Source organism: Sturnira hondurensis, unplaced genomic scaffold, assembly GCF_014824575.4.
Source record: "Sturnira hondurensis isolate 20B ecotype Veracruz unplaced genomic scaffold, ASM1482457v3 Scaffold0007797, whole genome shotgun sequence".
In the NCBI taxonomy this organism is placed as follows: domain Eukaryota; kingdom Metazoa; phylum Chordata; class Mammalia; order Chiroptera; family Phyllostomidae; genus Sturnira; species Sturnira hondurensis.
In genome coordinates this window covers 2,619,952-2,638,701 of record NW_028080428.1, presented here as the reverse complement: position 1 = coordinate 2,638,701, position 18,750 = coordinate 2,619,952, and the positions used below count along the sequence as shown (strand labels likewise).

General features: G+C 57.6%; 4 protein-coding genes, 1 long non-coding RNA gene and 1 other non-coding gene across 8 annotated transcripts in view; 4 read left to right on the top strand and 2 right to left on the bottom strand.

The window, feature by feature from the left end:
* Nucleotides 1–1,587: 1,587 nt before the first annotated feature.
* Nucleotides 1,588–4,406, bottom strand: LOC118991777 (uncharacterized). 3 transcript variants are annotated; one of them, XR_005067469.1, is made up of 4 exons: nt 4,342–4,406; nt 3,984–4,099; nt 2,234–3,692; nt 1,588–2,020 (listed from the first exon to the last, which is right to left on the bottom strand). It is a non-coding gene; the product is annotated as an uncharacterized LOC118991777 (long non-coding RNA). The 3 variants fall into 3 exon arrangements; XR_005067470.1 differs by lacking the exon at nt 3,984–4,099 and having other exon boundaries at nt 2,234–3,393; nt 3,564–3,692; nt 4,342–4,402; XR_005067468.1 differs by lacking the exon at nt 3,984–4,099 and having other exon boundaries at nt 4,342–4,402.
* Nucleotides 4,347–11,337, top strand: SLC29A2 (solute carrier family 29 member 2). Its single transcript, XM_037053281.1, has 12 exons — nt 4,347–4,424; nt 4,669–4,750; nt 6,151–6,311; nt 6,535–6,674; nt 7,077–7,211; nt 7,768–7,865; nt 8,089–8,173; nt 8,737–8,873; nt 9,368–9,473; nt 9,563–9,648; nt 10,348–10,547; nt 11,135–11,337. Exons 1-12 carry the CDS (start codon nt 4,396–4,398, stop codon nt 11,244–11,246), a joined length of 1,371 nt encoding a protein of 456 aa, XP_036909176.1. The 5' UTR covers nt 4,347–4,395; the 3' UTR covers nt 11,247–11,337.
* The window catches only part of RIN1 (Ras and Rab interactor 1), a 22,561-nt gene continuing 13,474 nt past the window's right edge, over nt 9,664–18,750 (top strand). The window contains exon 1 of the mRNA XM_037053279.1: nt 9,664–10,227. Within this exon, the coding sequence (XP_036909174.1) occupies nt 9,956–10,227 (272 nt within the window). The 5' untranslated portion in view covers nt 9,664–9,955. The remainder of the gene's footprint in view (nt 10,228–18,750) is intronic.
* On the bottom strand, nt 15,140–15,221 carry TRNAS-GCU (transfer RNA serine (anticodon GCU)). Its single transcript has one exon. It is a non-coding gene; the product is annotated as a tRNA-Ser (tRNA).
* Nucleotides 15,685–17,929, top strand: B4GAT1 (beta-1,4-glucuronyltransferase 1). The gene is made up of 2 exons (XM_037053283.1): nt 15,685–16,866; nt 17,087–17,929. Exons 1-2 carry the CDS (start codon nt 15,811–15,813, stop codon nt 17,276–17,278), a joined length of 1,248 nt encoding a protein of 415 aa, XP_036909178.1. The 5' UTR covers nt 15,685–15,810; the 3' UTR covers nt 17,279–17,929.
* The window catches only part of BRMS1 (BRMS1 transcriptional repressor and anoikis regulator), a 6,921-nt gene continuing 6,371 nt past the window's right edge, over nt 18,201–18,750 (top strand). Inside the window, exon 1 of the mRNA XM_037053287.1 lies at nt 18,201–18,354. The gene's annotated coding sequence lies outside the window, so the exon portion shown is untranslated. The remainder of the gene's footprint in view (nt 18,355–18,750) is intronic.

Sequence of the window (18,750 nt, the reverse complement as noted above, 5' to 3'; positions counted from 1 at the left end):
TGTTGCCACACCACACGTGACTCCAAAACTAGTAACGTAAAACAATTATGATTTCCTTACACCTCATGATTTGGGGGGCTGGGAATTTGAGGGCACTCGGGAGACTGATTCTTCTGTTCCATGTGTCGGTGGTCACCCAGTGGCCTTCATCTAATGAGCAGTCTGGTGTGGACAGTCCACTATGGCCCCCCACATGCCTGGCACATTGGCGGGCGCGGTTGGGAGACTGAGATCCACGGGGCACTCTCCTTCTCCATGCGCACCCTCCACTCGGAGAGCTGGACTTCTCACCACGGCAGCTGAGGCCATGCTCAGAGCAGGCACCCCAAGAGACAAGCCGTGGAAACGGACGGCCTTTTAAGGAAAGGAAACTGACAGACCGTCATTTCTGGTCTACGTGATGCTCACAACAGTCAGAACCCATGCGGATTCGGAGGGAGGGCACACACGTCCTCACTGCTGAACGGTAGGAGTGTCAAAGAGCCCCTCACAATGTTCTTGCATTCTGGGGACAAACTCAACTTGATCCAAATTTATATATTTACATACTCCTCTCTCCCAGCTTATTAATATTTTGCTTTAAAATTTTGCACTTATGTTCACAACTGAGGTTGGCATCTAATTTTTTTCTTTCTCCTACTGTCCTTGGTGTGCGCTGGTATTGAGGTTACAGCAGAATTATAAAATGAGTTGGAGAACAATCTCTAATATTGTGTGGTTTAGAAGTGCTTAAGATTGCAATAATCTGCTTCTGCAATTTTATTTGGGCGAAATCTGTTCTTTGTGGAAATACGTCAACTCACTGATTCAATTTGTTTAATGGTTATAAGACTACACATTTTCTACCTCTTCTTGACATCAGTTTTCTAGATTATAGGTTTTATAAATTTGTCTATTTGATGTAAATTTTTTGACTTATCAGCATAAAGTTGCTCTTGGAAATTCTGTTACTTCTTGAAAGGTTTTTCTCGGCTCCACCAAGAAAGAAATGCCAATCAGCCATAAAGTAGGCAATAAAGAGCTTTATTGGGGTGTGTGCACCCGGGCGAGGTTCCCTGGTCGGCAGAATGAGGCTGGGGAAGTCACACCCAAGCAGCGAATGTCGTGGGGTTTTATTTTCGTTGGCTCCCCGTGGGAGCTGGGGATTGGTGCCCTCTGAACAAAGCAGCAGTACAGCATTGGTGGTCTCTTCCTCGGACTCAGGTTACTGTGAGGATGTCCGTCTTGGCAAAGTCCAGCCGGAGCTTCCTCCTATCCCCGCCCACCCTAGCACTTCTTAGGTTTTTGCTACAAAATAAATCAGGCACAAGTGTAACGGTGTGAGCAGTTTAAGGAATGGTGATAAACTGGATTCCCGTGCGCTCCTGTACTCACCACCCAGTCTGAGAAGCGAAACATAATTCCCTGACCACGTCACCTCCATCCACTCACAGCCAATACGCTGTGTTTTTCCAATTCACCCTCCTGCTTTTCTTCATAGCTTTATCATATGCGTGTGTATCCTTAAGCAATATATTGCTTCGTTTTGCCTGCTTTTGAATTTTATATAATTACAAATACACTGTATGTATTTTTCTACAACTTGGCTTTTTTTAATTCAATATATTTAAGGGGGTGTATCATTCAGGAGATAGAAACCACACAGGAAAAAATTACTACAGAGAATTACTCACAAGCGAACAGGGCTTAACTACCCAGAGGGTTAATGGGGAACTTAAAGAGGCAGAGACTAGTGATGTATGAAGTAGCTACCTCCTCTGGGGCTGAAAAGAGTCTACAAGGAGGGAATAACTTGGAGGAGCCCTGCCCCCAACCAAGGCTGAAACCCCGACCTCCCTGGGGCAGGGGTGGGGTGGGGGGACAGTGTGGTCGACTGAGTGGCAGGGAGGGTCACAGAGGTGCCACCAGCCGGCGGGGCACCAGCTGCTGGGTGCTGGCACTCACCCCTGGGAGACATCTGCTGGCTGCGTTGTGCCAGAAGGAAGCACAAAAGCACCAGAACCAGGAAGACAAGCCTATTCTCCCCGCAGGGTCCGACCAGGGTCTCGGCTGATAAAGCCCCCTGTGCCCAGCCTTGTGCTGCGTCATCAGGACCCAGGGCAGAGGTGGGAGAGCCGGAAGCCGAGGGGCCGCTGGCGGGTGACTGGCCCGGGGGCTGATCGGCCGCTGTCAGCAGCCGCTGCGCTTCATTCCCCTCCACCATGTGGCCTCCGTTGTTACAGGAATACTCCACACTTTGCTGATGTCTCCCACTGTTGTTAGACACCTGGACAGTGTCCAGTTTTCTGCCATCACCAACATGGCTGCTCGGGACACTTATGTCTGTCATCTAACGCACGTGTGCAAAGGTTTCCGAGTCAGCATTACCAACGGGCGTGCCCACAGGAGTACAGTCAAATGTACAAGGGTGCAATTCTTTCCAGCCCTGGGGGTGGCTGGGTGGGGCCTACTGTGTCCAGGGCCCCACCTCCTCCTCTTACCCAATGTGCTAAACTTTTGTGGCTTTTCTGTGTCTCATTGTGTAAGGAGTTGGTAGATACTGCTTCAGGGCTACTTAGGAGTGAAGCTTTGGACTGTAGGGCATCAAAGTCCTATTCGGCGATAACTCCCAACGTTCCCCCTGCTCCTGCCCAAGCTGTGTGACGGCTGCCTCCTAACCTCACCTGTACTTGGTATCCCGGAGACTGTCGGCCTGGTGGGTGCGAAGGCCGTCCTAGGGGCCCCCTGCCCATTTCCCCGAATAACCGACCAGGGCGAACATCCTGTTACGTTTACAGATCATTCGTGTTCTTCCTGCTGGGCTGCTTGTTCATGCATGTCTTTGGCTCAGTTTTTTATTTTTCTTATTAACAAGTAGGAAAGATTCCCTTTCTATATTGCAAATACAATTTATGTTTTGTCAGTCAACGTTCCAATGCAGAAGCTACTCTTGCTATGTTGAACATTGAGGGATTCTGTGTAGGGATTTTCTGTTTATAGAATAATTGGAAGGACCGAAGACACGGGCTCTCAATTGGGCTTTCAGAAACGACCTTTGAAACACCCCTGCAGAATTCCCACCACCCGGGACCTGACAGAGGGTGGAGGACCCTGGGCCCTGACCGTTGGCTCTCTGGTGTGACACCACTCTGGCGGTGCCTCCGGAAGCTGCTGCTGACCGTGCTGGGCCTGGGAATCAGCGCCTGGCATCTGCAGATAGGAGGTCAGCGCCAGAACTGCTGGCCGCAGAGACCACCGTGCCTGGCACGCAGCCTCTTGAGTGCTGTTCACACGCATGACCATGACCCAGCCCCGCGGTCAGGCCTCACACGGAGCACGTGGCCGCCCGGACCGAAATCACACAGAACCTGAGCTACAAGCGAGCCCAGGGAACAGCGGTTCTATCTCCAGCCTCTCTCTGAAGTGCAGGAAAGCAAGAGGTGGGGTGAGGTGTGGGGGGAGCCAGCTCACCACGGCTGCCACCCCCACTCAGTCACTCCACATGTACGTGTCCTCTTCTCGTCCCCAGACGCCCCAGTAACACATCAACAACCACACCGCCCAGCGGAGTGTGGCTCTCTCACGTGCAAACGTGAAAGCGCACGCTCCCTCCTGCAGAGGGAACAGTAATGACGCTGTCCCATTGGCCGTCACATCCACTTCTGGCTGTTGTTCGTCGTCCTTTGGTTCGGTCCCAATCACATCTTGATATCCTGTAATTTACAGACTAAAATACGAGCCACCACCAGCACACCCTCTACCAGGCTTTCTCAACCTTGACACTATTGGCAGGTAATTCTTTGTCAGGGGACTTCTCTGTGCACAGGACAAGGGACACAGCTCGGCCTCGCCGCCCACGAGAAGGCCACTCGGATGCCTGCCCTGGGCCCACGCCTGCACTGTGCGTAGCACTGGGAAGCGTAGCAGGGTCCGTCTGCTTGTCCGTCTTCCACACCGTCAGTCCCGGCACCTGGCCCTCTCCTGGGCCTCCCAAAGCACCCAACTCGGCACAGGACCACTTGCGACAGACGGTCTCTCTCGGCTTCTCCCGCGCCTCCCCGCTCAGGTGACACTGTCTGTGGCTCTCCCACGTTAGGGGGCGCTAGCTGCCTCACCCCGCCTGCAGAGGGCCGAGCCCACCGCCCCTGGTTGGTGGGAGAAGCCGTAGGGCGCGGGGTCTTGGGCCAGCGTCTGGAATCCCAGCCCAAAGGGCCTGGGAGGGGCGGTGCGTGCCTTGGTCCCCGCCCCGGGGGCGGAGCCGAGGTCCGCACAGACCTAGACCCAGACCCCGAGAAATTGGTCTGTGACTCCCTCCTCCACTCACCCCTGTTCCCTTCCCTTTCCAAGAGACCGATCCCCCACCCTCGGTCCGCGCTGGTGCAGGTGCGGCGCCCCAGCTCATCCCGCTGGACTGCCATGGAGCGAGGAGACACCCCGAAGGACAGGCAAGTTGGGGACCGAGTGGGTCGAGCGCGGAAATCCTGATGGCGGTAGGCGGCGCAGACCAGGTTCCCTTGGGCTCTCCAAGGCGCGAAGCTGACCGGATGGAACTACAGTTCCCATCAGCCGCCTGCCTGCGCTGTCTTCGCCGGGGAGATGGGGGCTGTAGTCCGCTCCCCAGCGGGGGCGGGAGGGGCGGCCGAGGACCTGCGTGCGTCCTCGGGGTGACCTTCTGCCTGATCCCCACAGCTACCACCTGGTTGGGATCAGCTTCTTTATCCTTGGGCTGGGCACTCTCCTTCCCTGGAACTTCTTCATCACGGCCATCCCGGTGAGACTTGCGGCTGGAGTGACAGCGCCGCGGCCACATCCACCGTCAGTCCCTCCGGCCACCTGGGACCCGAGGCGCACCAGGCCTTTCCCTACCATGCGGCCTTTGCCTCCTCATTATGCCCGTGTGTCTGCCGAAGCATGAAGCCTCTGAGAGGGAAGGTGCCCCTTTCAGGTCTAGGAAAGGCAAGCTTTCAGGGTCGCTGGCATCCTAGAGGGGCAAGACCACCAGCTCCGGAAGCTGTGTGTCATTATTCTTGGGCTAGTCACCCCCAAACTGGCTTACTCGAGCCTTTGGTTTTCTTTGAAGTAGTACAGATTTCCCCCACCCATCCAACAGAGCGTTGACGTGCACCTACTGTGTGCACACCACACAGGCTCCGCTCTTTGGGCCGTGCGGGGAGTGCGGGAGGAGGCACACCAGGAAGGCCCCATCCTCACGGAGCTTGTGTCCTCCCCGGGGAAGGCAGAAATGGAGGGCTTGGTCCCCTGGGCAACGGAGTTATTCCGCACCGCTTCCCGGAGGCCCTTCAGTGCCTGGCTCTCTGCTGGGCCCTGGAGATGCAAAACTGAATCAGCCCTGGGTCCTGACAGCAAGATGGGCAGGTACCAAAGAGCAATTAATAAGGTACCACGACCTGGGGCACCCCAGGCTTGCAGCAGAGCCCTGTGGGTCCCCAGGAGAGGGAACATACCTTCTGCTTCAGAGAAGAGGTAATTTGTAACTTGGGAGAAGGGGAGTAAAGCATGGGGGGGCGGGGGGCAAGAAGAGAGAGAGCATTCCAGACAGAGATGGCAGCCTGGCCAAGGCACGGAGGCAGCAGGGTGCCAGCCTGTTCAGAGAAAGGGGCGCCTAGTGGGACAAAGCCAGAGATGGGGCACAAAAGGGAGGTCAGGGTGTGGTTCCAAAGGGCCCCCAATGCTGCCCCAAAACTCGGAGGCTTTGCCCCGTGGGCCACAGGGAGCTGGGGTCGGGGGAGGTTGAGCGAGTCTGTGCTCCAGAGGGTGCAGTTGGTCAGCTCTAGGCCAGAGCCTGGCTTGCCGCGGTGCTCGGTAAATACTCAGGACGCCAGAAGCACCTGCTGAGTGGAGTGGGGGTGGGGGCTGGCTTGGGGGGCACAGAACAGGAGGGTGTTCCGGGGGGTGGAGGAAGGCCCTAGCCCCACCCCAGGTCCTTAGGGCCTGGGCTCTGTCCCAGATGTCAGCTGTTCAATTCAGTGTACGTGCACTGAGCTCCAACTGTGTGCCAGGTGCTGGGGACAGTACAAGGACACAGACAGTCCCCACAGATGTTAACTGAGCCATCCCGGGGTGGGGGGGGTTGCACAAGGAGGAGGCTGGGGGGGTCCTGAGGGTATGTTGTATGGTGACTCTGTCCCCCCTCTCCCGGCACCCTGGCAGTACTTCCAGGGGCGGCTGGCAGGGGCCAACAGCACCACCGGGACCTTGGGGACCAACCACAACAGCCCCGCAGACGCCTTCAACTTCAACAACTGGGTGACGCTGCTGTCCCAGCTGCCCCTGCTGCTCTTCACACTTCTCAACTCCTTCCTGTACCAGTGGTGAGAGGCCCACCCCGGCTCCCTCCCAGGCCATCCTCTGTTGTCCTTGTCCCCACCCCTGCTGAGACAGCTCCATCTGGGTCCAGGGGAGATCTCCCGTCCGTGCTCCACGCCTTCTGCATCTCCCCCACTCTCACTGTCCAGCCCTGGCTGCGTCTCTTGCCCACCTCCCTCTGCCCAGCAGGGCTCAGCCCACGCTCACTGTGCGCCCCCTCATGAGCAGCATCCCTGAGACGGTGCGGATTCTGGGCAGCCTGCTGGTCATCCTGCTGCTCTTTGCCCTGACGGCGGCGTTGGTCAAGGTGGACATGAGCCCCGGACCCTTCTTCTCCATCACCATGGCCTCTGTCTGGTTCATCAACTGTGAGTGCCACTGCCCCCGCCCCCACCTCCCAGCCCAGCCCACCAGCTTCGGCCCAGCCTCTCTTTTGTAACTGAAGGGACCGATGTATCCAAAAGGGGAAGACAGCAGCAGCAGCAGCATCCATGTCCCTGATGAGAGACCGAGGCCCCGAGGGAAAGGCGAAGTCCCTGTGCCAGGCCCCACAGCGGCCTAAGAGCCGGCCCCCTGGCCCCGAAACCTGGGGTCTATGCTGCACCTCAGAAGAGGAGCGACCTGGGAAGGCGGGTTGTTACAGCAGAATGCCGGGAGTCTTATGCCTGCCAGCCTTATCCAGAGTCCCTGTGCATCCTGCTGACACCTCCTCCAGGGAGCCCTGAGGCCTGCCTAGTTGAGTGGCAGTCCCCATTCTTGTCCCTCCACAGCATTCTGTGCAGTTCTGCAAGGCAGCCTCTTCGGGCAGCTGGGCACCATGCCTTCCACCTACAGTACCCTCTTCCTCAGCGGCCAGGGTCTGGCTGGGATCTTCGCTGCTCTTGCCATGGTCACATCCATGGCCAGTGAGTAGACTTGGGTGGGCCCTGGGGTTCAGGAGAGTGCCAGAAGTGAGATGCCTTGGGTGATGGCGTGCTGGGGATTGGGTTTGGGGTCGGGAGCAGGGCTCTCGGGTTCTACAGTGAGAGAGTGACTGGGTGACTAGGGTAATGTGGGGCCAGGTGAGGGTTCCCGAGGCCAACTGGTATGTAGTGGCGGCAGGTTGAGGCTGAGGGAAGGAGGGACAGGTTTGGGATCCAGATAAACTTGTGTTCAAATCCCACTTCCGTGGCTCCCTAGTGGGGGGTGCTGGGCAAGGCACCTAGCCTGTGTCAGCTTCCCCGCCTCCCCCCTGAGATGGTTATAGCTCCATCCTCAGAGAGTAAGGAGCATGCGATAACAATGAGCACATAGTAGGTGCCCAAGAAAATGGCCCATAGGGAGGGGTGAGAGATTCCCGGGTTTGTCAGCCAGAGGAGTGGAAGGGGCCAGAGGTGAACCTAAGAAGGTCATAATGGGAAGTGGGACCAGAGTGGTCAGCCCTGTGGGAGCTGTGGATCTTCAGCTGGAGTTTCTGCACAGGTGGTGTGGATGCCCAGACCTCCGCCCTGGGGTACTTCATCACGCCCTGTGTGGGCATCCTCGTATCCATCGTGTGTTACCTGAGCCTGCCCCACCTGGTGAGCCTGGCCCTGAGCTTGGGGCTATACTTCAGAGCATCTGGGATACAGCCCAGACCTGAGCCCCCCAGGAGGGGCTAGGGGAGGTGGAGGGGACCTGGGCCCAGTCCTGATCCCCAAAGGAGTCAGCCACTGGGGGCACCCCAGCCTCTCAGCCAACAGGGTGTGGAGGGATGCAGACACCTGCACCAAGCCAGGCGGGGCCAATGCTTTCCTCCTGCAGGAGTTCGCCCGCTACTACCTGGCCAGGAAATCATCGCCGGCTCCAGGTCAGGAGCTGGAGACCAAAGCTGAGCTCCTCCAGTCTGGTGAGCCCTGGGCCCTGAGGGGGGTGGAGACCCAGAAGAGCCTTGGAGCCCCAGCCACAGGGGAGCATTTCCTCTCTGTCCCCAACTGGAGCCCTCACCCCTAGTGGCCTTGTGTGAGCAGAGGCAGAAGGAAGATCATGAACAGAGGCAGTGGGATTAAAGCTGTCCCCATCGCCCTCTGGGCCTCAGCTCCCTCCCCTACAAAACGGGGAGGTGGTAGAACCTCAGGTATGCAAGGTTTGGCTCTAAATGCACCTGAGTTTGGATCCTGGCATGGATTCATGACATCCCAGCTGTGTGACCTTAGGCAAGTCACTTAACCCATCTGAGCCTCCGTTTCTTTTTTGTAGAACAATGGCAGTGACATAATCCACTTCAGGTGCTTAATGTGCCTGACACATGTATGTGCTTAATAAACAGTAGCTAAGCGTACTTCCATTGCTGGTCCTCTTTGCCTGAGCCTGGGGCTGAAGGAGGGTCCCTTGTTTTCATTGCTGAGCATCTCCCTGCAACAGGCAAGGGTCACCAGCATGACCCTGCCCTCCCCTCCCCTCTTGCCCCAGATGAGAAGAACGGGATCCCCGACAGCCCTCAGAAGGCAGCCCTGATTCTGGATCCTGACCCTGAGAAGGAGCCACAGCTGGAGCTGGAGGAGCCCCAGAAGCCAGGAAAACCTTCGGTTTTCGTCGTCCTCAGAAAGGTTTGGCTTGAATATAATCCACGGCCACCATCCCTGGGGAAGAGAGGGCCGCTGTCTCCAGCCTCTCCAAAGACTCAGAATGGAATGGGGCCTTAGTCTCACCATGTCCACCCCAAGGTGACAGGGTCATTCACAGTAGGTTGGGGACACAGCTGAGCCAGGGCCCAGGTGTCCTGCTCCTGGGCCAGGGCTTTCTTTCTTTTTTAAAAAAATTGTATTTATTTATTTTTAGAGAGAGGAGAAGGAAGGCAGAAGGAGAGGGAGAGAAACATAGATTGGTTGCCTCTCACACGCCCCCAAATGGGGACCTGGCCTGCAACCCAAGCATGTGTCCTGACTGGAAATTGAACTGGTGCCCTTTTGGCTTGCAGGCTGGCGCTCAGTCCACTGAGCCACACCAGCCAGGCCAGGCCAGGGCTGTCACAGGAGGGTTGGGGCTGAGTATGGGGCCCCAGGTCTGCCCCACTGCTCACACCCCTGCCTCCGGCTCCCAGATCTGGCTGATGGCGCTGTGCCTTGTGTTGGTCTTCACAGTCACCCTGTCTGTCTTCCCCGCCATCACAGCCATGGTGACCAGCTCCACCAGTCCTGGGAAGTGGAGTGAGTGTTGGGAAGGGGACCAGGCAAGGGAGTGAAGGGAGAGAAGGAGGAGCGGGGTCGGGACCAAAAGAGCCCTCTCTGTCTCCCAGGTCAGTTCTTCAACCCCATCTGCTGCTTCCTTCTCTTCAACACCATGGACTGGCTGGGGCGGAGCCTGACCTCCTACTTCCTGTGGGTGAGCGCACCTGGACTGGGCGGTCTGGCGGCTTTGGGAAGCAGGTGGGGATTAGAGGGTGTGAAAGGGCGCAGAAAGGTGATTTCCCGACGGTCTGACCGGTCTGGGCCTGGCAATGGGACAGCCCACCTGGTGGCAGTGAGCCCCCGGCCCCAGAAGCAGTGTCCAGTTGACCTGTGTCCTCAGCATTCAGCCTGGGGCCCAGCCCTTGGGGCTCAGAGGCTGTCACGTGGAGACTGTACCACGTGGGAGGGGGAACAGGATCCCAAGGGTTCAGGCTGCTTTGAGCCAAGATGCTGCTTCTTAAATGAAATCTTTCAAGAAGACACAACAAAGTCGATCAAAGCAGAGGTGCTCTGACCCCAGCAGCCGCATCCTCCCCGAAGGGGTCTCTGGAACCCCTGCGGTGTTCAGAGGAGCTGAGTTTGAAAACCAAAAATGCTGTCTAGAGCCTCTTCCAGTTCTGCTGTGGAAACACCACCACTGGAGATGGGGAGAACAGAGGCTAGCCCCAGGCTGGTTCTTGATGGCTGGGGAGCCTTGGCCCAGTCCCTTGCTCTCCAGAGGCCCTGGAGCAGGGTCCTCGCTGGCTCACGTAGGGCAGCTCAGGGGAAGTGAGCGACGAGTCTGTGTTGGGTACTGCTGGAGCAGAGCCCTGCTCCCAGGGACCACCCTGACTGACTCCAGCTTCTGCCACAGCCGGACCAGGACAGCCGGCTGCTGCCCTTGCTGGTCTGCCTGCGTGTCCTGTTCATCCCACTCTTCATGCTGTGCCATGTGCCCGAGAGGTCCCGGCTGCCCATCCTCTTCCCACAGGACGCCTACTTCATCACTTTCATGCTGCTCTTCGCTGTTTCCAATGGTTACCTGGTGTCCCTCGCCATGTGCCTGGCACCCAGGTCTGCGGCGGGCCGGGAGGGCCTGGGAGTGGGGAGGCGGCGAACAGCCTGGGAGAAAGGCTCTTCCTGCCCTGTCTAGCCCGGCCCAGCTGCCCCCCAGCCGCCCCACTGGGCCGGGGGCCGGGGAGGTGCCTGTCTGGTAAAGCCGCCGGGCACTGGTTCCGGGGCCTCCTCTCTGGGCCCCAGCTTCCCCATCTGTGAGATAAGTGAGTCGGCCTGTCATTCGTTAGGGCCCGGCTACTACCAAAATGACCAGTTGCAGGGGAGCTGAAGTTTTGCTCAAAAGCAGAGTTCGTGGTCTATGAAGGGACCCTGGAGCTGAGAATCCAGAGAGGTGATAGGGGGCAGTTTGGGGGCATTTCATCAAGAGGGAAGGCAGCCCCGGAGATGTCCTTGTCCAGAGGCCTCACTTCACTGACCAGGAAGCTGAAGTCCAGAGAGAGGGGCCCAATCACCGTGAGCTGGAGGTTGGGTCCATCCAGACCAGAACTTGACTGTGTTGTAAGGAGGGCAGGGGCACCGGGGCCAGGGCCAGGGCCAGGTTTGCCTCAGTGTTTTCTAAGTGCCCCCACCCCTGTGTGTTCCAGGCAGGTGCTGCCACACGAGAGGGAGGTGGCCGGTGCCCTCATGACATTCTTCCTGGCCCTGGGGCTGTCCTGCGGAGCCTCTCTCTCCTTCCTCTTCAAGGCGCTGCTCTGAAGGCCCTGGCCAGGGCTCTGCCAACAGCTCTCCTCTCCGCCCCTCCAGAACCAAGACCTGGCACAGAGGGATGGCGAGCCGAGCTCAAGGTCTGGGGGTGCTAGGATGAGGCGGGTGCTGTCTGCTCCCTGGGCTGCTGGCGGCCCCTGGGGGCACTGCAGGGAAGGATTCACCACCAGTCACTCCAGCCCTCGCCCAGGACGGAGGCGGCACACAGAGACCTAGCGCACACGAGCTCATCGAAGGAGGGCACCCAGGGCAAAGAGGGCGGAGGGCCGTGGCCCTTCCTCACCATCAGGAGCGCATCTACGTGTTCATCACAGGAAATAAACCCGCTCATCGAGGGGCATCAGAGGCCACAAGAAGCCACTTGCTGAGGGAGTGGGTGGTGGTCCAGCCCAGGGCAGAAGCTCAGCAGCCCTGCAGTCCAGTCTCGGACCCCAGGACAGGATGCCAGGGGGGTGGAGGGGAGCAGGGAGAAGGAAAAGGCGTCAGGGAGCTGAGGGCGCTCAAAGGAGCCTCTGGGCGTCCAACAGGGCTTTCGTTGCCAGCCCTTAACTGTGTCTGCCTCCCAGAGCCCGGCGGGGCGTGTGTGCCTGCAGTTGGCACAGCTGTCCCTCGCCCACTTTCCCACAAAGTGGCGCTGGGGCCTCAGAAGGTGCCAGGTAGGGACTGTACCCTCCCCCTTCATCTGGGTGAGGAAACTGAGTCCTTGGAGAAGTGACTGGTGTGCGGCAGAGCCGGGACCCAGCCCCCATCTCCCTCCCCATAGGTGCTGTCCTTCCTGCCCACGCCTGCTTCTCCCCACCGGGGGCTCCAGGCAGAGCTCCAAGCACTTACTCCACTTTTTTTTTCCCCAGAGAGTGGGGCGGGAGGGAGAAAGAGAGGGATCAAAACATCACGGTAAGCCCTGATTGGTGTGGCTCCGAGGGTCGGGCATTGTCTGCTGAGTGAGAGGTCACCAGTTTGATTCCATGGGGCACACGCCTGGGTTGCAGGCCAGGTCCCTGGTTAGGGGTGTGCAACCGATCCATGTTTGGGGACCGAACCCCACATCGCAGGCATGCACGCTGACAGGGAATTGAACTGGCGACTTCCTCTTGTGGGGCAATGCCCAGTGAAGGGTGTACTCCACCTTTTTGCTGTTTTTCTCTCTGGTCCTGCTCCTGGGTCTAATAACAACCCTCTTCGTTTGTGTAATGGATTCACCGAGTCTTTCTTTCCAAAGTGCTTTCAGCTCTTTCGGCTTTGGTGAGCGGGGCGGGGTAGGGATGGTTGGACCCATTTGGCAGATGGGATGGCTGAGACCCCAGGAAGGGCAGAGATTCGTGGGCACCCTGCGATGGCCAAGGGGCATTGACTGACCTGCAAGGAGCCCTGTACTCCTGGGCAGAGCACCAGGCTGCGAGAATGATGATCGCCCCTCCCCTCCACTGGTCTCTGCCCCGCCGCAGGCGCCCCATTCTCAGAAGTAGAGCTGTGCAGAGGCAGCCAGCCGGTTCTCTCTCCGGAGGGACGGAGGAGGGGCCGGCTTCACTACACGCCTGTACTACCCTGCCCAGCCCAGGGAAGCACAGGGTTTTGTTTGTTTGCCATGATAGGCACTGGCCTTGCTGCCCCCTTGCCCCCTGCCTTCCGTGAACAGTCACTGGCAGCTATTATACACCGGGAGCTGAGCCCGTACAGCCCCCCACTCAGAAGCCAGAGGCTGTTTTGCTATCGGAGGAAAGTGAAGCAATACATGACTTTGGTAGCTGAAATGAAGCCACCAGATGGACGATCCCAAGCAAGGATTCGTTCCTTCAGCCACTACTCATTGTGCTGGACACAGGCTGGCCTTATGACCCTGAAACAAAGGAGACATCGCCCCGCTCCCAAGGCCACAGGAAGTGGAGTGTAACTTGTGAGGGCCCTGCAGAGGTGTGTGATGTAAGATTCCAGAAGAGGGTCGTTGATGCTACTGTGAGGTCCCGGCTGGCATCTCAGAGGAGGCATTCCCCCAGCTGGGCTTTGAGGGATGAATATGAGTTTTCTGGGGTGGAGTCAGGGGAGGGCATCCCGGGCAGAGGTACCAGAGAGCGTGCAAGGCATGGATGTGGCATGTTCCGGGAACCGTGGGGACTTCTGGCAGGGGGTACAGTGAGGAAGCCCCTGGAGTGAGGGAGGGAGAAAGGAGAGGATGAGGCTGGAGCGGTGGGTTCTGGACAAAAGATAAAGGACCTGAGTGATGAATACTAAATGGGATTGGGTAGAGGAGGAAGGACACCGGGGAGAAGAGGCCGCCTGTCTCTACAGTGGCCGTTTATTTACCTTAGCGGTTAAGTGCATGCGCACTGACCCGGAGGCCTGGATGCAAAGCCAGGCCCTTTCAGAGTGCAAGGTGGTTCAGCCTACGAAAAGTCATCAGTGTAATGCGCCACACAACACATTAATGGATGAAGCGGGGAAACCACAGGATCTCAGTTGATGCAGAAAAAGCATCCGACTAAAACCCAACTCTTCTTCTAGATAAAAAACATCCAACAGACAAGCAATAGATGGGCACTTCCTCAGCCTGATAGAAGGCACTTACGAAAACTCCACAGCTAATGTCCCATCAGTGCTGAAAGGCTGAAAGCCTCCTCCCCAAGACCAGGAACATAAGTTTCCCCGTCTGCTCACCTTTGCACTGGAAGTTCCGGCCAGAGCAACTTGGCAAGGAAGAGAAACGTATGGCATCCAGATTGGAAAGGAAGACGTAAAACTACCCAGATGCACAGATGATATAATATAAATGGATACAGAAAACCCTAAAGAATACACACACACACACACAACTATTAAAACTAAGAAATGAACTTGGCGAAGTTGCAGGATTCGAGATCAGCACAAAGCACACCTGTTTTTCTGCACACGCAGTTCTGTCACCGACTCGGACGAGTCCCCACACCAGGCCACACCCTGACACCAGCTGAGTGTCCCACAAAGTAATGCAATCTGGACTCTGTCTCCCTGCAGAGGGCATCCCATTTCACAGGGACCCAGCCCCACAAGACTGCCCCTACTCCACCGGCCAAGGGCAATTCCAGGTTGTAACCTGTACCGCTGACCAAGGGCTATAAACCAGATGCCAGCACCCCTCCCCTGCCCCAGGGCTCCCTTAATTTACTAGCCCAGCTCACAGCACTCAGAGAAACATTCTCTTACTGGGTTACCGTTTTATTACAAAAGGCTCAAAGATCAAGGCAAGGTGTGTGGGAAGCAGCCTAACCCTGGCTCTCCAGGGTCCCACCCCGGTCTGTCCCAGAGCACCTTCCCTTCCCAAGATTCACAGCGCTCTAGTAGTTGATTTATCCGTCAAGGTACCTGTCCTTCCCTGCAACCTCCCCTCTTCTAGAGAATCCGTGGATCAATTATTCCACACTTTTAAGTGCCTTGTGTATAAGGCAGGTGTCAAAATATTCGAGATCTGCTTGTGTGGGGCGTGGAGAGTGTCTGGGGAAGGTGTTGAATACAAGGTCTCCCCCCTGGGAGAACTGCTGAGGGAGGAGAATCATCGGGCTGAAGAGAACAATCATTTAAACAATCAAACACTGCCAACACCCTTAAGTTCCACTACTTCAGACAGGGAGTGGGGTGCTTCTCCAATCAATACATTGGCCCCTAAATTAGCATTGGGCAGAATTCCGGTTCTGGTCTTCTAGGTGCCACTGGACTTTGGGCCCTCGGGGGAGAGAGAAAAGGACAAGTGTAAGCGCTGCTCAGAAGGGTCGCATCCACGGAGTCGGAAGAGCCTGAAGAGAGGCGGTGCGCGGTGAACGGAGAGCCTGGGTTGGGCCAAACTGTCTTCAAACTGGTGCTCGAGACCGGCGACGTGTAGAAAATGAAGAATCACCTCCTGTGTAAAACGCGAACGACGAGGATGGGATTCGAACCCACGCGTGCAAAGCACAATGGATTAGCAGTCCATCGCCTTAACCACTCGGCCACCTCGTCCCACGTAAGGATTTCCATTTCCAAATTCCCTTATCTCTTATTTCCTCCGCACCATTTGAGTCCCTTCTACCCAGTTTTCAATGTCTCCTTTGTAAGATCTCCAGGAAGGGGAGATGATAGAAAGAAAGGTTTGTGAATGTGTGTGTGTTCCTTTCCTCCTGCCACACCAACGGAATCCACACCCTTCTTCGCAAAGCTACTGCAGATCTCCGCTACGGTTTTCCCTCCCTGAGTCGGGAGCGAGGGTGCGCCGGCATTTCAGGATGCGCTCGGTCCAGGGGAGTCGCGCACTGACCGGGAGGGAGTGGGTGAGTGCCGCTGGGAACCTCGCGGTGCGGCCGCAGGCAGACCCAGCGTTTGCAAATCGCGCCACGCCGGCGGCGAGTGCAGTAGCTCCTCCACTCGTGCAGGGGGCGAGCTGGCGCGCTCGGAGGCCAGTGCGGGCGGGAGGGGCAGTGCACCGGGCTCGGCTCGCCTCGGCTCGCCTCGGCCGCACTCGTCAGGCTGCGGTAAATCCGGGCTTGCGGCGGCTGGCAGGCAGAGGCTGTGGTCTGGTGGTCCCTGCTGCGCGCCCCGAGCCCCAAGAGCCATGCAGATGTCCTACGCTATTCGGTGCGCCTTCTACCAGCTGCTGCTGGCCGCGCTAATGCTGGTGGCGATGCTGCAGCTACTCTACTTGTCGCTGCTGTCCGGGCTGCACGGACAGGAGGAGCAAGAACAGTATTTTGAGTTCTTTCCCCCGTCCCCGCGGTCCGTGGACCAGGTCAAGGCACAGCTCCGCGCCGCTCTGGCCTCCGGAGGCGTCCTGGACTCCAGCGGCGACTACCGCGTGTATAGGGGCCTACTGAAGACCACCATGGACCCTAATGATGTGATCCTGGCCACGCACGCCAGCGTGGACAACCTGCTGCATTTGTCGGGCCTGTTGGAACGCTGGGAGGGCCCGCTATCCGTGTCGGTGTTCGCGGCCACCAAGGAGGAGGCGCAGCTGGCCACGGTGCTGACCTATGCGCTGAGCAGTCACTGCCCCGATATGCGCGCCAGAGTCGCCATGCACCTTGTGTGCCCCTCGCGCTATGAGGCCGCCGTACCCGACCCCCGGGAGCCCGGGGAGTTTGCCCTGCTGCGGTCCTGCCAGGAGGTCTTTGACAAGTTAGCTAGGGTGGCCCAGCCCGGGATCAATTATGCGCTGGGCACCAATGTCTCCTACCCCAATAACCTGCTGAGGAATCTGGCTCGTGAGGGGGCCAACTATGCCCTGGTGATCGATGTGGACATGGTGCCCAGCGAGGGACTGTGGAGAGGCCTGCGGGAAATGCTGGATCAGAGCAAGCAGTGGGCAGGGACAGCGCTAGTGGTGCCTGCCTTTGAGATCCGCCGGGCCCGCCGCATGCCCACAAACAAGAACGAGCTGCTGCAGCTCTACCAGGTGGGCGAGGTGCGGCCGTTCTATTACGGGCTGTGCACGCCCTGCCAGGCGCCCACCAACTACTCCCGCTGGGTCAATCTGCCTGAAGAGACCTTGCTGAGGCCTGCCTACGTGGTGCCGTGGCGGGACCCCTGGGAGCCATTCTATGTGGCTGGAGGCAAGGTTCCCACCTTCGACGAACGCTTTCGACAGTACGGCTTCAATCGCATCAGCCAGGTGCCCAGAGGGAGAGGGCAGGGGAAATGGATAGGAAGGGTGATGGAGTCAGGGAGCTATGAGGGGCCCTGGAGGGAAGGGGGGCAGTGAAGCAGGAGGGATCATCGTTCAGTAGTGGCTGGATGGTGTGGAAGACCCAGGATGCCTCCAGAGGAGTGGCGATGCCGGAATCCGCTCCAGGGGTGTCATCAAATTTTGCTGACCTGTCTCTCCCCTGCAGGCCTGTGAGCTGCACGTGGCAGGATTTGATTTCGAGGTGCTGAACGAAGGTTTCCTGGTTCATAAGGGCTTCAAAGAAGGCTTGAAGTTTCATCCCCAAAAGGAGGCCGAAAATCAGCACAATAAGATTCTTTACCGCCAGTTCAAACAGGAGTTGAAGACCAAGTACCCCGACTCCCCCCGTCATTGCTGAGTCCTTCCCTGCCCTGGTCTGAGAAGTCTCAGCCTCCTCTCTCCTTAGGCTGCCCCTCAGATCTGTCCGGGGTAAGAAATGACACTCCATTTTACAGTGGTAGCTGTGGTGTTGGAACACTGGACTTGAATATGGGATGCTGGGATCAAGTCCTAGCTTTACCACTAACTAGCTGTGTGGCCTTGAGCAAATCCTGTTCCCTCTCTGAGCCTCAGTTACCCTGTCTGTAAAAAGGGAGGTGAGACTACCTACCTCACAAAACTGTTGGGAGGCTCAGATGAGATGCTATGTGTGAAAACATTCAGTAAGCTTCGTACAAATGTGAAGTATTATTAATATTATTACAGTATTACTGTTGTTATTATTGTTATTATTATTAACAATCTTGGGTGGGTAAGCCGAAGGAGAGCAAAAAGTATGAATGGGGCAGAGCTGAGAAGTCTGAGTATGTAACAAAATAGGCTTTTGGAAGGGAATCAGATCCAGGCTTTGAATTTAGTTCTTAGGTTTTGGACTAAATCCTAAACTTCCTGGTTCTCCCAGGCCTCCGGAGTTCTGAAAAAGGGTACAGGTTTTGTACCCTCGAAGACGCTAGGCTGGTGATTTGTCTCCGAATGGCAATGTATAAATAAATGAGTGTTCACACCTACAGCTGGCTCCATTACTTTCCTGAACCGGGCAGGCGGGGGGGGGGTCGCGGGTTCTCCCCCATTTCACGCCTTGGGGCGTCGCGGGGAGGTGACCGTGGACCGAGGGGCACCGACTGTTAAGGAAGCCACAAAGGTATTTTTCAGCAGGCTGAGAGCCAGTGTGAACGTCGGTCAGTTGCCATGGAAACCAGCGCGCGGTATCCCAGAATGCCTCGCCCCAGCTGTCCAATTGTGAGCTTCCCAACGGGCGCCTCCTGATGACGAACACGGAAGCGCGGGCAGTCCCCCGCCCCGCCCCCACCAACCTCCGAGTGAAGAAGGACTGACCCTGCGCTTCCCCGAGCCGGGCGGCGGCGGGCAGCACCCGCGTCTGCAGCCACCTGTCAGGGAGTCTCGGACGTGAGACCAAAAGCTCCACTCCCTGCGGTGCGTAACTCCACCCACGGGGTCGGCTCGGTCTCTCCAGCGAGTCGGTCAGAGCCCGCCCACTGTCCAGGGCCGAAACGACACCTAACCCGCCGGACGCGTGCAGGGCCGCGGGCCCCAAGCTGGCCTCAGAAGAACCAGTGATTGCCGTGCCCGTGCCGGCGCCTTCGGGGATGGAGCGGGGCGGGAGGCTCTGGGCGCGCCGCGGAAGGGCTGAGTTGTCTGTCCCCTTTGAGGGTGGGGACCATGGAGTTCTGCCTTGGAGATGCTCACTTTCTGAAAAGATAACTTGCCTGTGCAGAGCGCCTTACGATTCGCTTTTCCCTCCCTCACTCCAGCAATCTTACAGCCCTCAGGGCAGCAATGGTTATTCTCTCTTTGCACCTGGGGTAGGGA